The 27,092-nt window shown below is 28.8% G+C and overlaps 2 protein-coding genes across 2 annotated transcripts; both read right to left on the bottom strand.

The window, feature by feature from the left end:
* On the bottom strand, positions 1-7,832 carry LOC114933662 (cilia- and flagella-associated protein 100). The gene is made up of 7 exons (XM_029306262.2): positions 7,780-7,832; positions 6,334-6,526; positions 5,145-5,387; positions 4,090-4,456; positions 3,482-3,711; positions 1,320-1,643; positions 1-387 (listed from the first exon to the last, which is right to left on the bottom strand). Exons 1-7 carry the CDS (start codon positions 7,830-7,832, stop codon positions 142-144), a joined length of 1,656 nt encoding a protein of 551 aa, XP_029162095.2. The 3' UTR covers positions 1-141.
* A 2,452-nt stretch (positions 7,833-10,284) lies between these two features.
* LOC114933655 (uncharacterized) lies at positions 10,285-26,084 on the bottom strand. Its single transcript, XM_029306258.2, has 4 exons — positions 25,949-26,084; positions 20,555-20,794; positions 19,556-19,942; positions 10,285-11,211 (listed from the first exon to the last, which is right to left on the bottom strand). Exons 2-4 carry the CDS (start codon positions 20,789-20,791, stop codon positions 10,624-10,626), a joined length of 1,212 nt encoding a protein of 403 aa, XP_029162091.1. The 5' UTR covers positions 20,792-20,794; positions 25,949-26,084; the 3' UTR covers positions 10,285-10,623.
* Positions 26,085-27,092: the final 1,008 nt, after the last annotated feature.

The raw sequence follows: 27,092 nt of genomic DNA, 5'->3' as shown, positions 1-27,092 counted from the left end.
TCTTCGGCATAAACGAATAACGCTTAGTCGGCCTCTAAATTTAATGTAAGATTTTAATTTTTTCTTTTTTTCTGCATGTGCTCTTGATTCAAAAGTATGTATTGAACTCATTACATTTATTTTGATATTGCTATATTTGCTCTAGAACGTCAAATCGAAATCATCTGGAAGTTTAGAACGATATGTAACAAAATTATTACGTTGCTTGCAATAATTAGTGAAAAATTCAAGATTTTGGATTTCTTCATCCGTTGCTTTCGGCGGAAGTGATGGCGGCTTCGTCTTTACCGTGAGAGGTACTGAACGTCGACTTAATGGTCGTTTCTTTTTTGTAGGCGGTTCCATGATGCGTTTCAACGCATCTAATAGCCGGTGCATTAGCTGAAACTAATAGATGTACAAATTATAATTAATTCCACTAAAACCCAAAATCCTATATGTATTTAGTGTGAGGTCCTTTTGAACAAGTTAAAAAAATGAAATTTAATGATGCCATTTCCCGCTAATAAAAAAATACTTATTAATAATATTTTTTAATTTTTTCATGTTGTTGTAAAAGGATGAAACTAGCAACCATTATTCAATTTTTTATTAGAATTTTTTAACAGGCTCCGAAATGTGATCATCTAAAATCTAAAAATATGCGTTAAAAAGCTTGATTCTTTTAGAAACATTTCTTTTTTATAAAATCAATGGTTTTAATTAATATTTTTAAGAAAAAGAAATAAAATACTGAAATTTAAATTAAAATTTTAATTAAAAAAAAATTAAACAAAAATTTGTAAAATTAAACAAACATATCAGAACAAATGGAACAATAAAACAAAATTTGAGAAAAATCGAATTATAATAGAAATTATTTTTGAACAGAGAATTATTTCTTAAAATTGTTTGTCCTTATGTATGAATTATCTTATATAATAATATATAGAATAATTTCACAAAGTATTTTGTATATGTAATCTTTGTGTAATGTTATCATTACTTTAAGAAGGGAGCATAGAAGTTTATTAAAAAGTTGAAAATGTCGAATTGAGATTTAGTTTTAGAAGAGACAGAGGGATTTTAATAAAAATAATCTCAAAATACACAGATTTAATTAATTTCTTAGTTTTGTACATAAAATCTAGTGCCCTGTGCACAACACAAATCAGTTTCAATGAAGAATTCTTCTTTGAAACTGACGCATTAATATTCGCATAAAGCTTTTATTTGCCTATTTAATTTAAATATGCTTTTTATTATTAAAAAATGTTTAAAATTGCAAAGTTTATGCTTCACAGGTAAAAAAAGAGAATTTTGAATTTGCAGAATTCTACCTTTTTCGCAGCATTTTCCGCTTCCTTTATAGCTTTTGTTTCTTGTCTAAATCCTTCCTTTTCGCAAGCGCGGACAACTTCACGAGGTAAATTATCCAACTGATGATTAAGGTCTTCGTGGATTTTTTCGATCCATTTCATCATTGAAAAACTATCAAGATTTGCATCGTTCGGACCCACGCAACTCTCATAAGTATCCTCCACAAAAACACGAAGATAGAGCACTTCTTCAGAGCAGACGAGTCGTCGAAAAACATTTCGGAGAAGGTAATTGGCATGTTCTTCGAGCTTTGCAGCTCTATCCTCCGTTTTGTGTATGGAACTCTATTGAATACTTCGATTTATATAATTGTTAAATGATAGAAAGTTAATTTTGTTATAAGAAATTGAAAATTAAATGTTAAAGAGATTTAACATTTTTATATAAAATGATAAAATTTAAGAAAATTGTTGTTGTAAAATTTAGTTAAACAATTTTTTATGCATTTATTTAAGGAGATCTCTTAACTAAACTATATTATTGACAAAATACTATTTATACTTATTTCTAGCATTTCGTCGTATTGATTTAATAGAATTAAACATATTTTTCTATGATTGCAATACATACATTTATCCTAATCATCATAAAAAATTCTCTTTAATCCTTTAGAGAATGACAAAATAGTAACGCTTTCATTTTGAAATTAAAAATATCGATATGATGTTTTCTAAATCGGCCAACAGAGCCAAAGCACGAAAAATTAATTATTCGGAACTGTATCTCTTGGTTTGAGATCACAAAGTTCCATATATAAATTAATCTCGAAACTTACTATTTCTCCATATGTAAGTTTCGAGATTAATTTATATATGGAACTTTGTGATCTCAAATCAAGAGATACAGTTCCGAATAATTAATTTTTCGTGCTTTGGCTCTGTTGACCGATTTAGAAAACATCATATTTATATTCTTTATATTGAGAGCCGATAAAAATATTTATTTCTAAAAATATCGATATTCGGTAAGAGACTGATTAAAGAATAAATATTATTACTGATATTTTGAATTCTACATTTTCAATTATCCCATCAAACATATATTAGAAATTCATACATTGCACACATGGAATCACTTTTTGTTACGCGTCCAACAATATTAAGCTAATAATAAATATTATTATTATTATTATTATTTAATATTATTATTATTATTTTTATTATTATATGATTTATTATTATTATTAATATTATTATTATTATTATTATTTGTTTTGAACATACGTACTGCTGTTTTTCGTTCTACTATACCTACAACGTAGCATATCCCAGACAGCACACAATATTTATGATAAAGATTCATAAATATTTATGAATATATATTTTTTTCAAATATTATATAAATATTTTAAAAATGTTTTATAAAAACCTTTATTTAACATATTATTACATATATTATTAAAATATAGATTAAATATTTTATATAATATTTATGGTATGTAAAGATAAATATTTATAGTAATTATTTTGTAAATATTTTTTAACTAAATTATTAGTTCTTTCATTTACTACTATGTGACGTATCTTTCTCGTATTAGATTTTCGTCGTGAGAATTATATAAGGCTGACAAAAACAGAAATTAATAAAATTAAAAATGTCATAAAATTATTTCTATTTTTGAGCTACATTCTGCAACAGAATGTCTTTTAACAAATAAATTTACGTATATATCGATGTGTACGTAAATTTATTTGTTAAACTACTCTGTTGCCTAAGTTAGATTTAGAGGATAACAGTGTTTTTCTCATTTACTTCAACCCCAGGAAACTTCTTTTTATGGTCATACAATGTATACATTTTTTATACGAAGCACATATTATGTTGAGTTGACAGCTCGTTTGTAATTTGAGATGCCATTTTGAAATAAAAATAGATAAGGGAAACTGTAATTATGTCGTAATTATTTCTTGTTTTCCATGTACAATCGTTTTCCTGGAATCATTGATGTATGTATTGCAATCGTGGAGAAACATTTTTAATTATATTACATTATTAATACGACAAAAAAATTAGAAATACGAATATAATGTAATTTTGTCGGTAATATACAGACAGTTGAAATTTAGCAGTTGGATTTCCTTAAAATGTATTTTTTGTGAATTGAATTTCGATTGACATGTACTTCTAAATCATTGATAGTTGAAGTAATCTCATCGATCTCCTGCTTAATTTGGATTTCTGTTGCAGTGATAGTCATCGTCATGTCTGCCATTGGTGCAGCGAGCGATTCCAGATGAGTAAGAGCGTTTAGATTTTGCGTTTCCATCGCACGAAAAATACGGATTAAATCGTAAGGATCCTCGAAATAAAGCTCGGGAGACCCAGCATCAGAAACATCCTGTTCGAATAGTTCTAACCGAAAAAATAATTTATATTAATACTAAAGTTTTAATTACATTTCTTGTAATCATACTGAATTGTGTTAAAAAAAATAATAAATAAATAAAAATAAATAAATAAATAGTAAATAATTCTTTAAATAATTTTTTTTGTGTTATATAGAATCTTATAATTATTATACAATACTTAATAGTGTATTTTGGAAGATAAATGGAAAAATTCTAATACGAAATATTATAATTATAATAAAGTTTAAGTTACAAGTGACCAAAGTTTGCTATAACATTTTCACTATATGACTGTGTTTAATAAAAAATCTTAAATGCTTGGTTTTATTTCTTATATTTGGGGGATAAAGACATTAAATACTCTAATATACTTCGAAGTTACCTATTAATTCTTCCAATGAGGCGTCTTCAGGTGGTGTTTTGTATTTCTCAAATAAGTTCGTAGCGTCAATGGAAACAATGCTTCTTGCTGAATCAAACTGGGAAAGCCAGTCATGTTTGATTTTCCAAGAGATAGGTGATATCCAATAAAGAAAAATTTGACACATTTTTACTATTCTCCAATTTTCTTCCCAAAAATAAACATCCAGTCTGCGTTGACCGAATTGTTTCGAAAGTTCATTACTTTGAGTGCTGATTACTTCTGTCAGCTTCACTTCCTGATCTGCTTGTTTTAGCATATTCATACTTTTTTCGTGATCTTTTGATAGGAGTTTTTCAAAGCCACTTATGTATCGTTCACTATAATACTTTTGTACAATGATAAAATAAAACAAAATTTCTCATGTAATAATTATGTAATATATATATATATATATCCTATTGAATTTGAAGTTTGACTTAAAGATTTGACCCTATATATATATATATATATATATATATATATATATATATATACAGGGTGTCCCATAATTCGCGAACCACCGCGAATGGGCAGATAGAGCGTGTTAAACTGAATAGAAAAGTCCTGTATCATTTTGCGATATTTGCAATAATTATTGAGTTATTTATTAAAATATCTAAACGAATAAGCGGCGTCATGCAGCGAGCGGCGACCAATGTAGTGGCGCCGAAAAGTAAGATGATACTTTTGATACTAAGCGGTACATGCACACCGAGTCCGGCCTACCGCTTTCTACCCGCTCATTCGTTTAGATATTTTAGTTAATAACTCAATAATTATTGCGAATATCGCAAAATGATACAGGACTTTTCTATTCAGTTTAACACGCTCTATCTGCCCATTTGCGGTGGTTCGCCAATTATGGGACACCCTGTATATATTGAATTTGAAGTTTGACTTAAAAATAATGCTATTCCATAATTTCATACAATAATTATTCTTATATTATAGTCATATACATATATATATATATATATATATATATACATATACATATATATATAATAAGGAATTTTTTATTTTATCTTTTATACCTGAATCTTTTGCAGTCGACGGGATTCTTCCTCGAATTGTTGATCGATGCGAATATAATCGTCCTTTTCTTGACCAATAAGATATTTCATTTTCAGTATCTCTCGTATATTTTGAATGTATGGTTTCGATAAAAACTTTTCTTGCACGGGTCTGCCGGATAATTCTGTAAAATATTGCGGATCTACATCCGTCATGGCAATTGTTTTGTCCGGATATTTCTTTTTGTTTATCTCAACGTTTATCTGTGTAAAATTTTTGAGAAATTATGACAATGCGTGACATGTGCATTAAAAATTGTTTTTTTTTTTTATTACTTTAGAATATTTAACATTCTATAACTATATAAATGATAATGATGAAAAAAAAAGTACATAAGATACAGGATGATAATTCGGTAATTATGCCATAACATGTGCAAATAAAACAAGGTTAAACGGAGTAGGAAAATTTTCTACCGTTTTGTGATTCTTCGCAATAATTCACGAGAAATTAATTTAAAAAAAATAGAAAGAAGAATTAATAAATATTAATATTACACTTACTAGAACATTTCTCAGCTGTATTACTTTATCATTTAAGTTAATACAAATGAGTAAAAATTTAAAATTGTGTGTTCTTCAAATCTCTAGTTTTATTTTCACCATGCTCTAATACCTATATTATAATATCTATAATATTTATATGTCTGTAATATATGATATTTATATATCTATATGAAAGAGAAGTACATAATCCATCGTAAATTGTTATCGTTCTTAAAATAATTATGTAGATGATAAAATATCGTTCTAATAGTCTTTAATATTATATAAAGGAATACATAAACATAATTTGCGAAATAATCAACTTGACATGAGATGCATAATTTATTAGTATTAATTAAATTGTTGATATTACTCGTGAGAAACTTTGATATTATAAAACGTTTAACGAACAAAATATATAGTAAAATACAGACAAAAAATATAGACGAGTATAGAAGCACGGTTCTCGGTACCCCACGAGTCGCACAAGCTGGGGTACTTTGCTATAGTTTACGTCACGTATATTGTACTGAAATGCTATAGATAGTACAGTGAGAACATGCGTCTACATTCTTTGAAAATACTTTCATTTAATTAACTTTTCTACAATAAAGCTTATAAAAAGAGTTCATTTTACACAATAAAATTCAAAGCTATAACTCACATGTAATTTTTGCAGAATATCAGAAAATTGTAAAATTTTATGATTTTGTTGATCTTTAAAGATTCTTTTGCGACGTTCTTGTAATTTTTTTTTCTTTTGTGCCTTCCACCATTGAAGATGAGCTAAAGTTTGGGAACAGGGTGGATACATAAAAGGCGACTGTTCGTGTTTTTCGGTCGTTTCGTGATCACTAACCCAATGATGTTGCATTCTAGAATATAGTTCTTACTATATATATACATATATATATATACAGGGGGTAGACAAAATAATGTGAACACCTGTGAAAGAGAGGTATTTATATATGTACATTAATTAAATGTTGGGCCATCATTTGCCCCTTTTCCAGTGTTGGGCCACCATTTGCCCCCTTTCCAATGTTATCTCATTCTTCCATCCGCCAATTGCCTTAGAGATAGATGTTGAAGGAGGAAATCCGCTTCTCAATCTTCTTCAAAACTGCCCACAGTTCGATGATATTAAGCCATTAAAATGCCCAAACACTCTCCCTGGCCAGCATAATTACTAAACCCAATTATCATCGAACCACTATAGGCAGTTTTGGAGAAGAGATTGAAAAAACGTTTAATTGGCTCATGATATTCAAATTTGGTAATTGTGCTGGCCAGCAAAAATATTTAAACATCTTAATAGCTTAATATCATCGGACAGTAGGCAATTTTGAAAAAGTGAGAAACATATTTCCTCCTTCAACAAAGCAATTAGCAGATACAAGAATGAGACAACATTCCAATTAGAAAAAAAGCAAATGGTAGCCCATCTTATTAACAAACAAATATAAATACCTCTCTTTCACAGGTGTTCACATTATTTTGTCTACCCCCTGTATATACCTAGCAAACACAATATATAAATGTTATATACTCAAGCATGTTACATGTAACGTATATGTTAGTTGTAATTTCCCACATAGATGTAACATTTTTAATATTACAGATATTACATTGTAGTTATATTGTCATTATATCCCAAGATAGCACTGACTTATCAATACATCAATGTGCTATTTGGTATATAATCACAATATAACTACAATGTAATATATGTTATATTAAAATGTTACATCTATGAGTGGGAAATTACAACTAACATGGATGTTACATGTAACGTACACGTTATATTACCTGTTATATTCCGTTTTATTATAGCAATGTAACAATTATATATCGGTGTTTGCTGGGTATATATATATATATATATATATATACATATATGAAAAATTTTTCATACAATAACAAAATTCTCTATTTTTTTGTGCTTTAAAGTACTTGACTATATGTCTGTTTTATTTTAAACAATTTTGTTTAAAGCATAAAAATGCAAATAAAAAAAATTAAAATTAATTTATAAGCCCATAGAAAATACCTGTAATAATAAGTGTTGTCAAAAGTCGATCGATTTCGAGGCATTATATATGATTTCTTATACATCGCTGATGTGCGAATATTGCGATTGAATCCACATATTTTGGAACTCATCTTTTGCGTCCTCTTTTATCAATTAGAATCTGAAGCATTTGTGTAAACTTACGGTAACTAGGTAAAATCTGCTGAAAGCTCCATTTTGTTTGACATGCGCTTTGTGTTCTTAATGTATATGTATAGAGTGTCTAGATCCGCTAGAATTAACAAATCATCTGTTAATGACAGATTCCTGCAGTCATTTGGAGATGATTTTTTCTCAGCGAATGTCCAGACACCAATAATTTATAGTTATAAGCGATTGCGAAAATAAAGGATTTTTCGCAAATTAATATGCCTTGTGGAAATAAAATATTAACAAAACTACATTCAATGTTTACTTTAATAGAATTTTAATAAGACTTAGAAAGATATATACATGATGGCAAAAATTGGGAACATACAAAAAATGATGGCTTCCTTCGACATTTTCGCTGAAAAATCGTATTCAACTAATCCCAGAAATCTGTCATTAACAGGTGATTCGTTAATTCTAGAGCATCCTTTATATTCAATGAGCTTTCAACATATAGCTCCACAATTTGTAACTAATTTATAATTTTTTAATATATCTAATCTTAATTTTTATTATGAAAAAGTTATGAAAAAATTATAACAAAAATATAAAATAAGAAAAGTATATTAGGCATTTTTATGCATAGTATATTTAATTTTATACATTTAACACATACACACATACATACATCACATATTACAATATTATGTAATATCTATAATAATCTTGCTAGAAAGTATACATAATTACAAATAAATCAAACATTATTTTACAAATTTTTGTACACAATGGATAAAAATAATTTGCAAGAATAATTTATGTTAAAACGAATTTAAGCAAAGAAAGAACTCTAACAGCATACATATCCCAAAGACGTTCAGAGAACATTCTGAGGATGTTCGAATGTCCTCTGGATATCCTCTGAATATCTTTCGGATATGTTGTGCTATTAAGGAAAGAGAGGAAGAGAAAAGATTATTATAAAAATTAAAAAATAAACTAAATAAAAATATTGTAAGTAAAATAGAAAATTATTTAAATTGTATAATTTGAAGAGTTTTTAAGTATACCAAATTAAGGGGATCCTAAACGGTTGGAACTTTGACGGATGCTTTGAGAAGTTTTGTTTTTTTTCCTTTTTTATCGAAATATGAGATTAAATAAAACTATAAATCTATTTATAAATAAAATCTATTTATAAATCTATTTATTTATTCTTTTAAGATTACAGAATTATGAATTCTTTAAAGAATTCATAATTCTGTAATCAATATTCAAATTCTGTAAGAAATATATGAGACTATACAGATTGATAAATTTTTTTCCTGTACAAATTAAAGTATTAATATTAACAAAGGGCGAAGCGTTCTAATTTCAGGTTAAAAACAATCCGTATAGCATTTATAGTTTATCTAACCTCACCCAGACAGCACAGAATATTTATAAAATATTTATAGAATATTTATATAATAATTATTTTAATATTTTAGAAATACATATCATAAATATTTTATAATTGTTTTTGGAGTCTTAGATTCAATAGAGCATAAATATTTATCATAAATATCAGAAATTACTTACGATAAATATTATATAGATGGTAAATATTATAAATTTATATTTATTAAATCATTATGATACAGATTTTTAAAAATTTATATTTTCTTTAATAAATACTCAGTGAGAAATCATAAGTTAAAAATACATAATCAACGATTTGTTAATTAAAACGATCGGTTGATATAGTCTAATCTAAAATTTGGTCGATTATTAGATGTTTTTGTGTTTCTCAAACTCTATTAGCCGTTTATAAAAAGTTGAAAATGTGAAAAAATGTTTATAAGTAACTTATTAGACGCATTTCTTTTAAAATAGAATATAAAATTATAATACACTGAATATACTTAGGCAACTGAGTAGTTTAACAAATAAATTTACGTACAAATCGATATATACGTAAAATTTATTTGTTAAAAGACATTCTGTTGCAGAATGTAGTTTAAAAATAGAAATATATAATTCTATGACATTTTTAATTTTATTCATTTTCGTTTTTGCCAGCCTTATATAATTCTCACGAGGAAAATCAAATACGAGAAAGATACGTCACATAGCGATACATGAAAGAATTAACAATTTAAATTTAAGTTAAAAAATATTTACAAAATAATTACTATAAATATTTATCTTTACATTCCATAATATGAAATATGTAATCTATGTTTTATATGAAATATGTAATCTATGTTTTAATAATATGTTAAATAAAGGTTTTTATAAAACATTTTTAAAATATTTAATCATAAATATTGTGTGCTGTCTAGGCATTTTGTCGATAAAAAAGAAAAAAAACAAAAGGCTTCTCAAAGCATCCGTCGGAGTTTGGTTAACCGTTTAGGATCCCCTTATATTTAAATAATTTGTGCAATGACAAAGAAAGAATGAAAAGTGATGTAGTTTTTATATTTTATTATTTTTAATATTGATTTTTAACATAAAAGTTTAATACAAACAAGTGACAAAGTGTCATCGACACAACGGTGTTCTTTTTTTCTCTCTTTTTTAATATTTAACTGTACACTTGAAAAGAGCCAAAATTATTGTCAAAACGTTGTGTAAGATTTATTATATAAATCAATGTAAATAGCCAGCATTGGTCGTAAAATATTTATTCTTTTAATTTTTGGACTGATAATATTAAAGAGAATCTTTAATCATTATTTTAATATAAAATTATATGAAAAATATACACAATCTTGCGTTAGAATAGTCTATTGTTTTTTATCTGTATATCTACCCATAACTGATAGTGTAACCCATAGACAACATCAGCGTCTCTTTAATCGCCGGATGCAATTGATATTCGATATATCTAGTCAATACTTGACTAGCACCCTGCAAAAATACATCTTCCATTTCTCTCGTAATATATTCCTTTGACTGCCAATTCCTGTTCGGATCTTCCGAATCGATAGAATCGAATACATTATCGAAATCTTTGTTGTCCACTACCAATTCCCTTACCTCGCGAGATATATTTTGCGATGGATCTTTGTTTTCAAAGCTGTCGGTTAAATTAAGAATTTTGGTGAAGTTGACGAACTTTTCCGTCTGTTCCTGATCGTTCTCCGTGAGATCTTGTGATGTCATAATTATTGCGGTGATCGGGTGTCGAACCGTCGAACGTCTTTGACGTAACGATGATTTGGTGATCCAAGAATTCTTCTTCCATACGCCGAAATTTGCCTGAAGAGTATGCGAGTAACGCGGATGTCGACTCTCATTAGGTATAACGACGTCCGTTTCTTCAGCAATTCTTGCTAATTTTCTCGGTTCCGCCGCATCATATTTTTCATTTACGGACAACGGTAGCGGTGTCACCTATGACAAGTAAAAATAGATACAATACAAAGGGTTATCCATTTTAATTTATAAATCAAAATATCTTGGAAAAATATGTAGCTGCATGTGTCCAATTGTTTACTATTTTTTTATATCTGTGCATAAAAATATTAAGGTAAGATTATCGAAAATCAAATTTTTTACGAGATATTTTGTATTTTATATCAAAATATATGTCAGATTAAGATATAAAATATCTCGTAAACCGGTCAATTTTTGACTATTTTATCCTGTTAATTTTTTATGTATAATATTACAAGGAATACTACTTACATAAAACATTTAGAATAATTCCATTTAAAATAATCAAGCTAAAAACCTTAAAAACCACAACTTACAAACATTCTTATAACACTAACTTATGTCCCCCTTAAAATATTTGCAACTTTTATTTAAAATATTTTTCTGTGGAAACAATATTTTTAAATTAAGAGTTTAACTAGGCTCTGTAATATATAAATATAAATTTAACATATATAAGATAGGCAATAAGAGCCAAATCGCGGATGACAGTGCGTTATTCTAAACGAAACTAAATTTTTTCGTTAGAATTAATACCTGTGCACAAGGCACCAAATTTTTACTTGGACACGGCCAAGATATAAAATTGGAATAATCTCTACAAGAGATTTTTAATTCCATGTATCCCCTATTCCCCCTAAAGAAATAAAGTGCGAGAGAAAAATATAGATCCGAAAGTCGCAGAATCGGGAATCGAACCCGAGACCTTTCGCTTGCCGGGCGACTGCTCTTCCAACTGAGCTATTCAGATTCTTTCGATTCTATACTTTTCTCTGTTATATATATTAATGTTGGTAAATAAACGCCTTTAAGCCAGCGTGTATAAATTAAGAGTTTAACTAGGCTCTGTAATATATAAATATAAATTTAACATATATAAGATAGGCAATAAGAGCCAAATCGCGGATGACAGTGCGTTATTCTAAACGAAACTAAATTTTTTCGTTAGAATTAATACCTGTGCACAAGGCACCAAATTTTTACTTGGACACGGCCAAGATATAAAATTGGAATAATCTCTACAAGAGATTTTTAATTCCATGTATCCCCTATTCCCCCTAAAGAAATAAAGTGCGAGAGAAAAATATAGATCCGAAAGTCGCAGAATCGGGAATCGAACCCGAGACCTTTCGCTTGCCGGGCGACTGCTCTTCCAACTGAGCTATTCAGATTCTTTCGATTCTATACTTTTCTCTGTTATATATATTAATGTTGGTAAATAAACGCCTTTAAGCCAGCGTGTATAAATTAAGAGTTTAACTAGGCTCTGTAATATATAAATATAAATTTAACATATATAGGATAGGCAATAAGAGCCAAATCGCGGATGACAGTGCGTTATTCTAAACGAAACTAAATTTTTTCGTTAGAATTAATACCTGTGCACAAGGCACCAAATTTTTACTTGGACACGGCCAAGATATAAAATTGGAATAATCTCTACAAGAGATTTTTAATTCCATGTATCCCCTATTCCCCCTAAAGAAATAAAGTGCGAGAGAAAAATATAGATCCGAAAGTCGCAGAATCGGGAATCGAACCCGAGACCTTTCGCTTGCCGGGCGACTGCTCTTCCAACTGAGCTATTCAGATTCTTTCGATTCTATACTTTTCTCTGTTATATATATTAATGTTGTTATATATATTAATGTTCCAAGTAAAAATTTGGTGCCTTGTGCACAGGTATTAATTCTAACGAAAAAATTTAGTTTCGTTTAGAATAACGCACTGTCATCCGCGATTTGGCTCTTATTGCCTATCTTATATATGTTAAATTTATATTTATATATTACAGAGCCTAGTTAAACTCTTAATTTATACACGCTGGCTTAAAGGCGTTTATTTACCAACATTAATATATATAACAGAGAAAAGTATAGAATCGAAAGAATCTGAATAGCTCAGTTGGAAGAGCAGTCGCCCGGCAAGCGAAAGGTCTCGGGTTCGATTCCCGATTCTGCGACTTTCGGATCTATATTTTCCTCTCGCACTTTATTTCTTTAGGGGGAATAGGGGATACATGGAATTAAAAATCTCTTGTAGAGATTATTCCAATTTTATATCTTGGCCGTGTCCAAGTAAAAATTTGGTGCCTTGTGCACAGGTATTAATTCTAACGAAAAAATTTAGTTTCGTTTAGAATAACGCACTGTCATCCGCGATTTGGCTCTTATTGCCTATCTTATATATGTTAAATTAATATTTTTAAAGATTAAAATTTGTAACACTTTATTTTAAACACTCATTATAATTATATATTATATATATATTATATAGAGTGTACAAAAAACTACATTAAAAAAAGTTTCATACAAAAGTTATAGGCTTTAAAAAGTTATATTTATTAGGCTTATCAGCTTGACCTTGGGGAACGTTTTTCAAGGTCATTTTAAGGTCAACTTGATTTTTTTAAATGGAACTACCATAAGTGTTTTTACCATAAAAAAATTATAAAGGAAAAATAATCAAAAATTGACCAAATAATAAAAATAGAAATAATAGAAAGAAAATAATAAGAATAGAAAGAATGGGAAGAATATATTATATAAATAAATTCCTTGTAACACTTTGCATAAAAAAATTATAAAGGAAAAATAATAAAAAATTGAACAAATAATAAGAATAGAAATAAGGCTCCATATGTTAAATACAAATTCGAAATAAACGGCGTATATGAGCTAAACGAGGATGTTTGTGCGTTGAATAGCAAAAAATTAAAAGTAAAAAAATTAAAAACTTATTTTATAGCTTAAGAGTTTAACACGGCTCTGTAATATAAATATAAATTTAAAGTGTAAGACAGGCAATAAGAGCCAATCGCGGAAGACAGTGCGTTATCCTAACGATTATAGCGTTTGAACATAAATGTAAAATATACTCACCCTCAAGAAAAAGATACTAGTAAATATATTCAGCCTAATAGTCAATAAAGAATAACACACTATTATGGAGATCAAGACGAAAAATAAAAAGATATTGAACATTAATTATTACCGACCACCGAAATTAATACAAAAAACATGGACATATTAGTATATTTTACATTGCCAACAAGACAACTATAGCTTTAAGATAAAATTTATAGTCTGTTATTATATGTAATTGTATTGAATTTAGCGATTGAGAAGTTACAAGTAAGTGACGAAACGTCTTACATGACTTTATTGTAAAATTTATATTTAAATACAGTAATTATACATATTCAACCAAATTTGCTCGTGTAAAAGCCTTTTTCTATTGTATTAATTTTCATTTGATACGAGCTTGATTATCACATTGTTTTAATTAAAGCTTGAATATTTTTTTTAATAACACAAAATTGAATTATAAAAAAGTTATACAAAATGGCAGACATTGAAGATAGTTAAAATATGGGGAAAAATGTCTTTTTTTTGCATAGCTTAGGGGAATCGGCTATCCCAGGTACAAAAAAAATATTAGTTTTGGAGGAGGTCAGTCATTTTCTGAGAAATCCATATTTAAAAAATTTTTTACAATAATTTATTTTTAAATTGCAGATCTTAGAAAAAAAGATCAGTTTTGCAACATTTTTTTCAAAACGGTATATTATTTTTAAAAATCGTAAAAAAATTTTTATAACATTTTTTATAATTCAATTTTAGTCTTTTGTATTTTATTAAGGGGTTACATACACCTAGAGGACCGAAAAATTAACCCAACTTTGACATTCTATTCCGGCTAAATGAATAGTGGGAATCAAATAAGACTTTTTATGATTATAAGTTTATATTTTGACAATATAAAAAAAATAAATATAATTAAAAAATTGCAACAAAAACAAAATATGGTTGCTGGCGTTGGAAAAAAACGTGTTTTGCGATGGACACTCTCCCGCCTAAACAATCCATCTGAAACAAAAAAACCATATGGTGTTTTTAAGTTAACAGTAATGGTTGGTCATTGACGTTCGCCAAGTTTTAATTTTTTTGTTTGTTATAAAATGGCGACGTGTTAAAATAAAAATTTCAAAAATTGCGAAAAATTTTCGTCTTTTAACACGTCGCTATTTTATAACAAACGACAAAATCGAAATTCGGCAAACGTCAACGACCAATCACTACCGTTAACTTAAACACACCATATGGTTTTTTTGTTTTACATGAATCGTTTAGGCGGGAGAGCGTCCACCGCAAAACACGTTTTTTTCCTACGCCAGCAACCATATTTTGTTTCTGTTGCAATTTTTTAATTATATTTATTTTTTTTATATTGTCAAAATATAAACTTATAATCATAAAAAGTCTTATTTAATTCCTACTATTCATTTAGCCAGAATAAAATGTCAAAGTTGGGTTAATTTTTCGGTTCTCTAGGTGTATGTAACCGCTTAAGAGAAATGTTTAAGTTTTAATTTAAGCTGGTTAGTTTATCTGAATATATGATAATTATTTACTGAGTTATCGCAATTCAAAGATGTTATAAAATGCTTTTTGGTGACACATTTTTTTGCAGGTGAGTATATTTTACATTTATGTTCAAAGACTATAATAGTATATAAATTTAAAGTGTAAGACAGGCAATAAGAGCCAATCGCGGAAGACAGTGCGTTATCCCAACGAAACTAAATTTTTTCGTTAGAATTAAATATCTGTGCACAAGGCACCAAATTTTACTTGGTCACGGCCAAGATTTTAAAATATGAAATAATCTCATATTTTTGAGATTTAATTTCAATAATCTTTTAACCTCCCTACGGAAATAAATAAATAAATAAATGCAAGAGAAAAATATAGATCCGAAAGTCGCTAAATCGGGAATCGAACCCGAGACCTTTCGCTTGCCGGGCGACTGCTCTTCCAACTGAGCTATTCAGATCCTTTCGATTCTATACTTTTCTCTGTTATATATATAATAATGTTAAACAAATCAAATATAGTAGGCCAACTGAACGAGCAAAAAATAAGATGTAAAAATTTTTTTATTAATAGTTAAATAATTAAATTATCATTCCGTTACAGAAACAATATAAATCGTAAACGTTTCGACTGCACTACAGTCTTTTTCAATACATAAAAGTTAAATATTAAAATACAAAGTTAAATGTTAAAAATACAAAGTTAGTTAAATATTAAAATATAAAATTAAAACGATTCTTCGCTGTTGACCAATAGATGTGCAAGACGATTGGTCTGAGATGCCAAGTTATGTGACATTTAATCATGCTGCGGATATATTACTCGAATTAAATCAATGTCAGATAAAATTAAAAAATCTTTCAACTTACATTATCGTTTTAACAAGTCCTTCTTCCTGATCTTTCAAGTGTGTGTTGCGAAGTCTGAATAACAAATGTCAAAGTAGAGAGCGTGATGTATTTATTTATTACCAATGTTTTTTCTAAACTATGATTCAGCAAATTTTTTAAGTATGTCAAAATAACTACTGTCTAACAATTCGGTGTCTTTATTTAAATTAATTCCATTTTTCTGTTCTTTAATGTGGATCATTTCAGATATTAGCCTTTTATGGTAATTCTTTTCATGATCCATAATTTTAGTGTTGTCCCAGTCAAATGTATGTTGTTCGTTTAGAATGTGTTCCGTGACAACCGAATGTTTCGCAGAGTCTAATTTAATATTATTTTTGTGTTCTTTAAGTCTCGTTCCTAACTGTCTTTTTGTCTGTCCGACATATGTGGCATCACAATCGTTGCAATTCAATCTATAAATAACATTAGAATTCGTGGGGCAATTATTTCTGTCCTTTTGAACTTTTATGAAGTCATTCAATTTTTTAATACAACGATATTCCACCACTACGTCAGGTCTTCTTATTGCTGAAGCAACTTTCTCAGATATTGATTCTATATATGGTATGACAAAATATTTCATGTTAGTATTAGTATTATTAGTATCTGTTATATTATTGTTATTAGACTTGTTGAATTTCTTAGTTGAGAGATTTTTCAATCTGCGTTTTGTTTCTGTGAAAATTAGATCAAGAGGATAACCGTTGGATAGCAAAATGTTAATAGCTTTCTCTATGTTTTACATTGGAAAAAGAGGATAATCGTTGTATAAGCTTTTTAGACATAATGATCAAAGTAATAGATAATAAAATTTATTTAGATTGATCACAAAAAGACATTCTCAGATAGATTACTTTCATTTTTTTCAAATCATCCGACTTGTCATAAAATAAGAACAATTTATAACTTGGTAGATAGAGCTATATTACTATCACATCCGCAATTTCACAAAAAAAACATAGAGAAAGCTATTAACATTTTGCTATCCAACACAAAAATAATATTAAATTAGACTCTGCGAAACATTCGGTTGTCACGGAACACATTCTAAACGAACAACATACATTTGACTGGGACAACACTAAAATTATGGATCATGAAAAGTATTACCATAAAAGGCTAATATCTGAAATGATCCACATTAAAGAACAGAAAAATGGAATTAATTTAAATAAAGACACCGAATTGTTAGACAGTAGTTATTTTGACATACTTAAAAAATTTGCTGAATCATAGTTTAGAAAAAACATTGGTAATAAATAAATACATCACGCTCTCTACTTTGACATTTGTTATTCAGACTTCGCAACACACACTTGAAAGATCGGGAAGAAGGACTTGTTAAAACGATAATGTAAGTTGAAAGATTTTTTAATTTTATCTGACATTGATTTAATTCGAGTAATATATCCGCAGCATGATTAAATGTCACATAACTTGGCATCTCAGACCAATCGTCTTGCACATCTATTGGTCAACAGCGAAGAATCGTTTTAATTTTATATTTTAATATTTAACTAACTTTGTATTTTTAACATTTAACTTTGTATTTTAATATTTAACTTTTATGTATTGAAAAAGACTGTAGTGCAGTCGAAACGTTTACGATTTATATTGTTTCTGTAACGGAATGATAATTTAATTATTTAACTATTAATAAAAAAATTTTTACATCTTATTTTTTGCTCGTTCAGTTGGCCTACTATATTTGATTTGTTTAATTTTGTTAATTTATACGAGCCTTTCATTAATTAATTATAATAATGTTGATAAACAAACGCCTTTCTTCCGCGATTAGCTCTTATTGCCTGTCTTACACTTTAAATTTATATTTATATTACAGAGCCGTGTTAAACTCTTAACTTATACATGCTGGCTTAAAGACGTTTGTTTATCAACATTATTATATATATAACAGAGACAAGTATAGAATCGAAATCTGAATAGCTCAGTTGGAAGAGCAGTAACCCGGCAAGCGAAAGGTCTCGGATTCGATTCCCGATTTAGCGACTTTCGGATCTATATTTTTCTCTTGCATTTATTTATTTATTTCCGTAGAGGGGTTAAAGGATTATTGAAATTAAATCTCAAAAATATGAGATTATTTCATATTTTAAAATCTTGGCCGTGACCAAGTAAAATTTGGTGCCTTGTGCACAGATATTTAATTCTAACGAAAAAATTTAGTTTCGTTGGGATAACACACTGTCTTCCGCGATTGGCTTTTATTGCCTGTCTTACACTATAAATTTATATTTATATTACAGAGCCTTGTTAACCTATAATAGTATATTGTGTATCAAGTGCGGAAAGTTGACAATTGGTCACGAGTGCGGGGGATGGACGCACGAGCCGAAGGCGAGTGCAAACACCCCACACGAGTGAACAATTGTCAATCTGCACGTGATACACATACTATTTTGTATTACAAGTGCAGGCAAAGTGGCTTTGTGCGCGTTTTCTGTGCGCGAGGTGGCCGATCGCACGCCGCCATCTTGCGGCGGCACGATGCGGGAATAGCCGTAGGCAATGGCTTTGAATGCGGCTTATTCACTCACCGCGTCGCCGCTAGATGGCGGCGTGGGAAATCGGCCGCTTCCCGCACAGAAAACACGCACACAAAGTGCCACTTTGCCTGCACGTGTAATACAAAATAAGTTTTTCAATTTTGTAAAAATAAAGGTGACATGTGGCCTCGCGTGAAAATTTTAAGTGACAGACTACTAGGTGAAAAATCCCAGATTTGAATCTAAACGTCCCATATGCTTCATAAGAAGTTCTTAAAAAAGAATTTATAAAAAGACGAGAAAAATGGAGGAAAAGAGAATGAGGAAGAGGAGAAAGAAGAGGGAAATGGGAGGTGGAGGAAAAAAGGATTATAATTATAAAATCGTTCAGGTGAAAAGAAGTTAAAAAGATATTATAAAAGATTGGGTGCTTTTTGCAAAAAAGCGCCTTTGTGACTCTAAGAAAATCAAATAAACGTTATTATAATTAATTTCGTAAAAATATTGTAAAAATAAATATAGTTACCTTGTCACTGCTTAAATGATTATACGATGGCCATTTATCTTGTCGTTTAATTTGTTTGTTGAGGCGCGTAGGATGGCAGCCGTATGCATAGATCGAGGCGAATTTAGGCTCCAAGAAACTGGACTCTGTACGTATACGCATTTGGCCATGTCCACGCGCGATTGGACTCGTAAGAAAGTCTATTCCCACTCGTCTCAATCGTAATGTCATTCTGCAAGATTCAGCGGAAAGAGGGACGTGATGATTTCGCGGCATTAGGGATACTATCGCAGACACTGACAGATCATTAAACACAACGCGTGTTTTCAGAGAACTGCTATCAGGCTCGTATACACATTGTTCAACTCGCGCCCAATTGCCTCCGGACTTTTTTGTGTTCTCCAAAAGCTGCAAAATAAAATCCAAATTACATGCTTAATATTATTCTGGGAATCTCCAATAACTCGTTTAAGAGTCTTGACGTGTTGTCAAACCGACACTATGTTCGTTTTTGACATCTTAGAATTATAATTTTATTTTTAATTTTACAAGTAAGTCTCGCTTCTTTTTCTTTTTATCATTTTGTAATATTATTAGTGAAGTAATTTTGTTTTTTTAATGTATTAATTTCTGTCTATGTATATCTAGATCACTTGATAAGGACTCAAAGAAGGGTCGAAACGTTGTGATTGAATAAATAATATTTGCCAGTACGGTCGAGAGAAGATTTTTACCTTTTTTAAATTCTGTCTGGCATTTCTCAAATATTTACGTTCTTAATATTATTATTCGTTCAATTTTATTTATTTTTTATAATACAGATCGCTTTCGCAATTTCTATACTCCGTTCAACGAGAGAACGTGCATCGGTTTGCGCATAGACGGGAAATAGAGATGAGAGATACTAACGGTGATCCAATATGTTTCGGGGACCTTATGCCATTTCAGAGGGCAAAAACGGATAAATTTTTGTCCAATGCACGTTTTGTCGTTGAACGGAGTATAGAGGAAATATATTACCTTTATAGTTACACGAGAAACGGACATTTCCAGGGGAACAGAACGAAGTTCCCGCTGATACAATGTTCCAGTCTTCTCTTCTTCGTCCAATTTGTTTCTTCTGGTAGAATCTCTATGAAGTGCGTCCAAAGCGCGCTCCAATCGTCCACTACATGCATCCCAATTGCTAATATCAGTATACACGAAACCAGTCGTCACGAGCATAAATAACCAAATTGTTAACTGTCTGAACTGCATCACCTATAATATAAATAAGCATGAAATTCTTTCTATTATACAGCATAAATGGAAATTTATTGAATCAAAGAAACTCGCATTAAGTGTCTTGTGCTAAATCACACTCAATAAGTGCTTCCATTTTGTGACACAAGTTGACACAAATCTGAAATTTATTTATTTTTAGCTACACTAGTTCAGAGTTCATCTTTTTTTTCAGTACGGAGTAAAAAAGATTTAGATTTGTGCCGATTTGTGTTCACTAAATGCATTCAATAACAATAATGCAAAAGCATTCAATAACAATGATGTGTGTCTAAAGTACTAAATTATCGGATCTTATTGTCAGTAGATAACTAACAAGAAAATATTGCAAACCAGAAAATTTTGGTTTTGATAAAACTTTATACACATATACGGGAAGTATTTAAATTCTTAGTTGACTCAAAAACGAATTTAAAGAATGAAACTATCTTGATATAGATAGAGCTGCCTTTTCTCAATATAATATTGAAAAATATTCGATATTTAGAAAACATTTTACGAAAGGTTTTCATGGTAAGAACATTTATATTTTTTCTATTTAACTATATTAAATAATATTTTGAGAAAATAATTTTTGAAAAAAATTTTGTTTAATATTTCAAAAAATAATTTTGTTCTGAATTGTTTAAATGTGATTAATTAGAGGTATTTTTATAATGAGGATAATTTCGACAAGCGAACAAATATGTATATGGAATATTGTAATACAGTACCCTCCATAAGTTTGGAAACACCCTACATTTTACAGTTAAACAATCGTATGGCAGCGATCTGTTGATTTTATGTATCAATAAATCGTTAAATATTTAATTGACATTTTTATATATGACAGATCGCTGCCATGCGATTGTTTAATTGTAAAATGTAAAGTGTTTATGAAGGATAACTTGTGAAGGATACTTGCGAAGGATACTGTATGCAATAAATAACAAATATCCATTTATAAGACTGTTTTTTGTTATCACGATTAATAATATTTCAAATAATATACTGATAAAAAGCATCCATTAAGTTTATATTCTTGCATATTACGAATATCTAATTAAAGATCTATTTCTTTAGAGAATTTATCTTTTAAATTAAGAGGATTCTTTTGACAGATCTGTGCAGATTTTTGTATAAATAAATTATAAAATAAATAAATAATTAAATGACATTTTTATTTAGAACAGATCGCTGCCATGCAATTCTTTAACTGTAAAATGTAAGGTGCTTCCAAACTTATAGAGGGTAGTGTAAATATACAAAAATATTTCTATTGAGAAACGATGGAGTGACATTTCTCAAAACACGAATTTTAGTCGTGCTCAGTTCTTATATGCCGTCGAATTTATTTCAGATTCTACTAGTTTTAGCTTTAACGAACAATATTATGAACAAATCTTTGGCAGTCCCATGAGATCTCCTCTCTCACCCATCTTGGCAGACATGGTGATGGATGATCTTGAAACGCAGTGTTTGAGCCGACTTAGTTTTAATGTTCCGACTTATTATAGATATGTTGACGATATTTTCGCTATTATTCCAAAGACAAAAATCCATGAAATAATTGATACTTTTAATAACTATCACCACCGTTTAACTTTTACATTTGAGACGGAATCAGACGGATGTCTTAATTTTTTAAATACAACGATCTCTCGGTCAAGTGGAAAGCTTGTAACAAATTGGTACAGGAAGGAAACGTGTTCGAACAGATATATAAATTTCTTTTCCAATCATCCTTTTAAATATAAAATGAACACAATCTTTAATCTTGTAGATCACGCGATTCTTTTATCTAATGACCAGTTTCACGACGAGAATATTAATATCGTGAAACAGATTTTATTTAATAACTGCTTTCCTAAACATGTAATCGATCGTTGGGTTAAAAAAAGGATTAATTTTTTAAAACACAGAAACATGAATGAATCGAGTAATGAGCGAAATATTGTTGATAAGTCTCCTTTCATTTCACTACCTTATGTTAATAGTTTAGGCAATATCGATCGAATTTTTAAAAATATCGGATTTAATGTTGTTCATAATGTTCCTAAAAAGCCAAATCATTTGATCACACTCGGCAAGGATAGACTGCCTACAGATAAAAAAACTGAAGTGGTTTACAAAATTAATTGTAGGGATTGCAACGTGTCATACATCGGACAAACAAAAAGACATCTTTGTACACGTGTAAAGGAACATTTTAGCAACATCAAAATGCATTCGAGTAATTTATCAGTTATCAGCAAACATAAAATTGAATTCGATCACGATTTTGACTGGACTTCACCTGTTATCTTGCATAGTGAAAAACACGTAAGAAAAAGAGAAATCGCTGAAATGTTCTTTATTAAGGAAAATAATAACGCTATTAATTTACAAAAGGATACTGACAATCTAAGTAATATCTACGACAAAATAATAAAGGTCGTTTAGTCTCCAATAACTCGTCTAAGAGTCTTGACGTGTTGTCAAACCGACACTATGTTCGTTCTTGACATCTTAGAATTATAATTTTATTTTTAATTTTACAAGTAAGTCTCGCTTCTTTTTCTTTTTATAATTTTGTAATATTGTCAGTGAAGTAATTTTATTTTTTTTAATGTATTAATCTCGGTCTATGTATATCTAGATCACTTGATAAGGACTCAAAGAAGGGTCGAAACGTTGTGATTAAATAAATAATATTTGCCAGTACGGTTGAGAGAAGATTTTTACCTTTTTTAAAAATATTTTTGCTTTATTTCATCTTTTATAAATTTATATGAAAAAAGGAAAGGATTATTTGTGATTAAAATGACTGTCATTTTCGTGTTGTTGATGAACGCAATCATATGAACGAATAAATAAGAAGAAATATAACAGTTTTATAATAATTATATTCTATATATGTATAAAAAAAGATTACATAACATATAATATAAATAAAATGTATCATCATCTATCATATATACACACATACATACAAGTTCTTCTTATATTTCACAACAGTTATATTTTATGTTTGTTGGGACAATTACCAGTTAAATTCAACAAGTTAAATTCAGGGAAGGAATCTGCAATAATATGCAATGAGAAAAAAAATAAAGAAAAGGAAAAAAACAAGATTAATTGAAACAAAGTTTAATTAACAGCACGTAATAAAACTTGATATTTTAAGCGAGATATAAGCAATGAATATGAGATTTACGCGTTCACCTATCTCTCTCCCACCATTAAAGCATCTCTCAAAGCATATCCTGTAGAAACTCGGTGAACTCAAGTCGCCGAAACAGAGCATGAAAGCGTCTCCAGTCTGCCTATCACAAACGACAATTGGATTGTGAAACTAGGAAGTATGATCTTTTCGGATGGCTCATTAAGAATAATTGCAATATGCCGAAGTGATATCAATCTATATAAATATATGATAACATATTATTTCTAACACAATTAATTTTTTCAAAACAAAAAAGAAGAAAATAAAAAAAATAAAAAATTTTTCAAAATAAGATTTATTAATAAAACTATTTTTAATCTATATAATAAGGAGAAAATCTTTTTTTAATTAATATAAAATTTACATAATGAAATTAAGCTACACTAATTAAAAGTCAGCATAAAACGTAAAAATATTAAATGTGAATTAATAATATGTACTGTTTCCTGATTTCTAGTTGGCTAACGAATAAAACTGTCGCAATAATACAGACACAAAGCATATTGCACTCATCTTTTTTTACAACTTATACCGAAGACTCAAATTACGGGAGATTCCTCTGATATTGCTCGTGGCGAAATTGCATTGTTCGCAATTGTATGCTAATGCAGATTCTAAATTTCATTCTGCTACATTCTCATGCTTCATCAATCATCGCGTTCAAGAAAAAATATGAATATTTATTTATCGATTGATCTAATATTCGCTCAGGGAATTTTTTCTCTTTCTTATTTTATTATTGACTAAATATGCTGTATGAGAAACTTATATATACATATAAAGATATGGAATTATATCGATTAAACAATGACTTATAGTATATACCTAAATCAAGTATTCAAATAGATTTTCTATAGAAGTTGACAGAGAAACTGGATAAGAATAACAACATCCTTGAATATATTTCTTTTTGATTTAATTAATGCAATTATTTTAAAATGTCATAAACTTAAATAAAGAAATTAATTATTGCAGAAAAAGAAAGCAGAATAGAGAGGCTGTTATACAATTTTGTTGACGCTCTAGGAATTGAAAAACTGTTTAATGTACATATATATATATATATATATATATATGGAATTAATTATATTTTATTAATATATGATATATTCTGTAAAATTTTTATAAATGTTTAAAAAATCTAGATTTTTGTAAAACGGCTGAATTTATTTAAAAATCGAGAAATGAAAAAAATATTTATATATTACGCGATGCGCATTATTTAAATTAATAAAAAGTTTGCATTGTCCAAATTTATCTCTTTTCTTTGTATATTTTGTTTATTACTTATTATAATTAGCATAGCGCGTATATTTACCCAGCTAACTATTTGCTTGAAAATTGTTAACAATCGGGAAACAAAAATACGACCAAATATGGCTGCAAATCCAGGGCCTACTGTGTCTTCGAGTGCGCCCCAATTGCAATCAAAAGTTGAAAGTATATCCTATCAAGTTGGGTGCAACGTCAGAGCAGATCTGTCACTAACAGTGCGACGACAGATTGGCAACAGACTGGGAACAGATTTGTCAATCGTAAACTGAGGACAGATTTGCGCCAAATGCTCAGCAAATCGAAGAAAAATCCCAGATCTGCAGGATCTGCTGCGTTTTTGGCATCAACACTTTCGACAGATCTGCTTGCTACTTATTGCCACTTTGTCAATATAATCTGCTAACAGATGTTGGGAAATATTTACTGAATTTATGCTCACAGTGTTTGCAATGACAAAATATGTTTCTTATCTGCGGCTTTTACAAACAAAAGTTGTTGCCTGCATTTGCCTCCGCAGAAATAGTTAGCTGGGTTATATGTATATACATATATAAAATAAAAAAGTGCAGATATAAGTATATATATATCTGTACTTTATTAAAATCTAAAATTTTTAGAATACAAAAAAAGGTTCAAGTCTAATGCAAAAGGAAAAAGAAGAAGAATACACTTACTTCGTGAAATATTCAAATTGACTTCGTTTTCCGATGACAACAGATATATCAGCTAGTGCTTGTTGTGGTAACGCACGCCAAATCGCTCGCACCTCTTCGCGCCGAGACATCGAAGAACAGTGTGCGATCGAAGAAAGTGCTGCTACTACTCGTGCGCCGCTCTCATCAGAGATACGCACCGCAGCGATTCGCATTAAAGTCTCTCATTCTCTTTCCTACTTACAAGTATTGCGTGCTACCATGCGGTAAGTGAGAGGTAAGAAGTGAGACAAAGCGAGACTAACCAGATAACACATAATATTTATAATAAAGATTCATAAATATTTATGAATATATATATTTTTCTAATATTATATAAATATTTTAAAAATGTTTTATAAAAACCTTTATTTAACATATTATTAAAACATAGATTTAATATTTTATATAATATTTATGGTATGTAAAGATAAATATTTATAGTAATTATTTTGTAAATATTTTTTAACTAAATTGTTAGTTCTTTCATTTATCTGTCTCGTATTTGATTTTTGTTGTGAGAATTATATAAGGCTGGCAAAAATGGAAATTAATCAAATTAAAAATGTCATAAAATTATTTCTATTTTTGAGTTACATTCTGCAACAGAATGTCTTTTAACAAATAAATTTACGTATATATCGATGTGTACGTAAATTTATTTGTTAAACTACGATTGCCTAAGTATATTTCAGTGTATATTATAATTATATATTCTATTTTAAAATAAACGTCTAAGAAGTTACTTATAAATATTTTTTATACATTTTTAACTTTTTATAAATGGTTAATAGAGTTTGGAAAACACAAAAACATTTAATCGACCAAATTTTAGATTAGACTATATCAACCGATCGTTTTGATTAAAAAAATCGTTGATTATATGTCTTTTTAACTCATGATTTCTTACTGAGTATTTATTTAAAGAAAATATAAATAAAAAAAATCTGTATTATAATGATTTAATAAATATATTTATGATATTTACCATAATAATTATCGTAAATATTTTCTGATATTTATGATAAATATTTATAAAATATTAAAATAATTATAAATATTCTATGCATATTTTATAAATATTCTGTGCTATCTGGGTACTTTATACATGATGTACAAAAAAAGG

The sequence above is a fragment of the Nylanderia fulva genome, unplaced genomic scaffold, assembly GCF_048542155.1.
Source record: "Nylanderia fulva isolate GAGA-0341 unplaced genomic scaffold, ASM4854215v1 Scaffold192, whole genome shotgun sequence".
In the NCBI taxonomy this organism is placed as follows: Eukaryota; Metazoa; Arthropoda; class Insecta; order Hymenoptera; family Formicidae; genus Nylanderia; species Nylanderia fulva.
Note: the sequence above shows the minus strand (reverse complement) of the source record. Positions and strands in the feature narration are given on the sequence as shown.

Coding starts and splice junctions, on each gene's coding strand:
- LOC114933662 (XM_029306262.2), bottom strand. CDS start 7,832: ATGAGTTCCAAAATATGTGGATTCAATCGCAATATTCGCACATCAGCG. Junction 6,527..7,779: donor ATTCGCACATCAGCGATGTA/TAAGAAATCATA, acceptor ACATCATTGGGT/TAGTGATCACGAAACGACCG. Junction 5,388..6,333: donor ATATTCTGCAAAAATTACAT/GTGAGTTATAGC, acceptor AATTTTACACAG/ATAAACGTTGAGATAAACAA.
- LOC114933655 (XM_029306258.2), bottom strand. CDS start 20,791: ATGCAGTTCAGACAGTTAACAATTTGGTTATTTATGCTCGTGACGACT. Junction 19,943..20,554: donor TTTCTCGTGTAACTATAAAG/GTAATATATTTC, acceptor TTTATTTTGCAG/CTTTTGGAGAACACAAAAAA. Junction 11,212..19,555: donor ATCATTTAAGCAGTGACAAG/GTAACTATATTT, acceptor TACTTGTCATAG/GTGACACCGCTACCGTTGTC.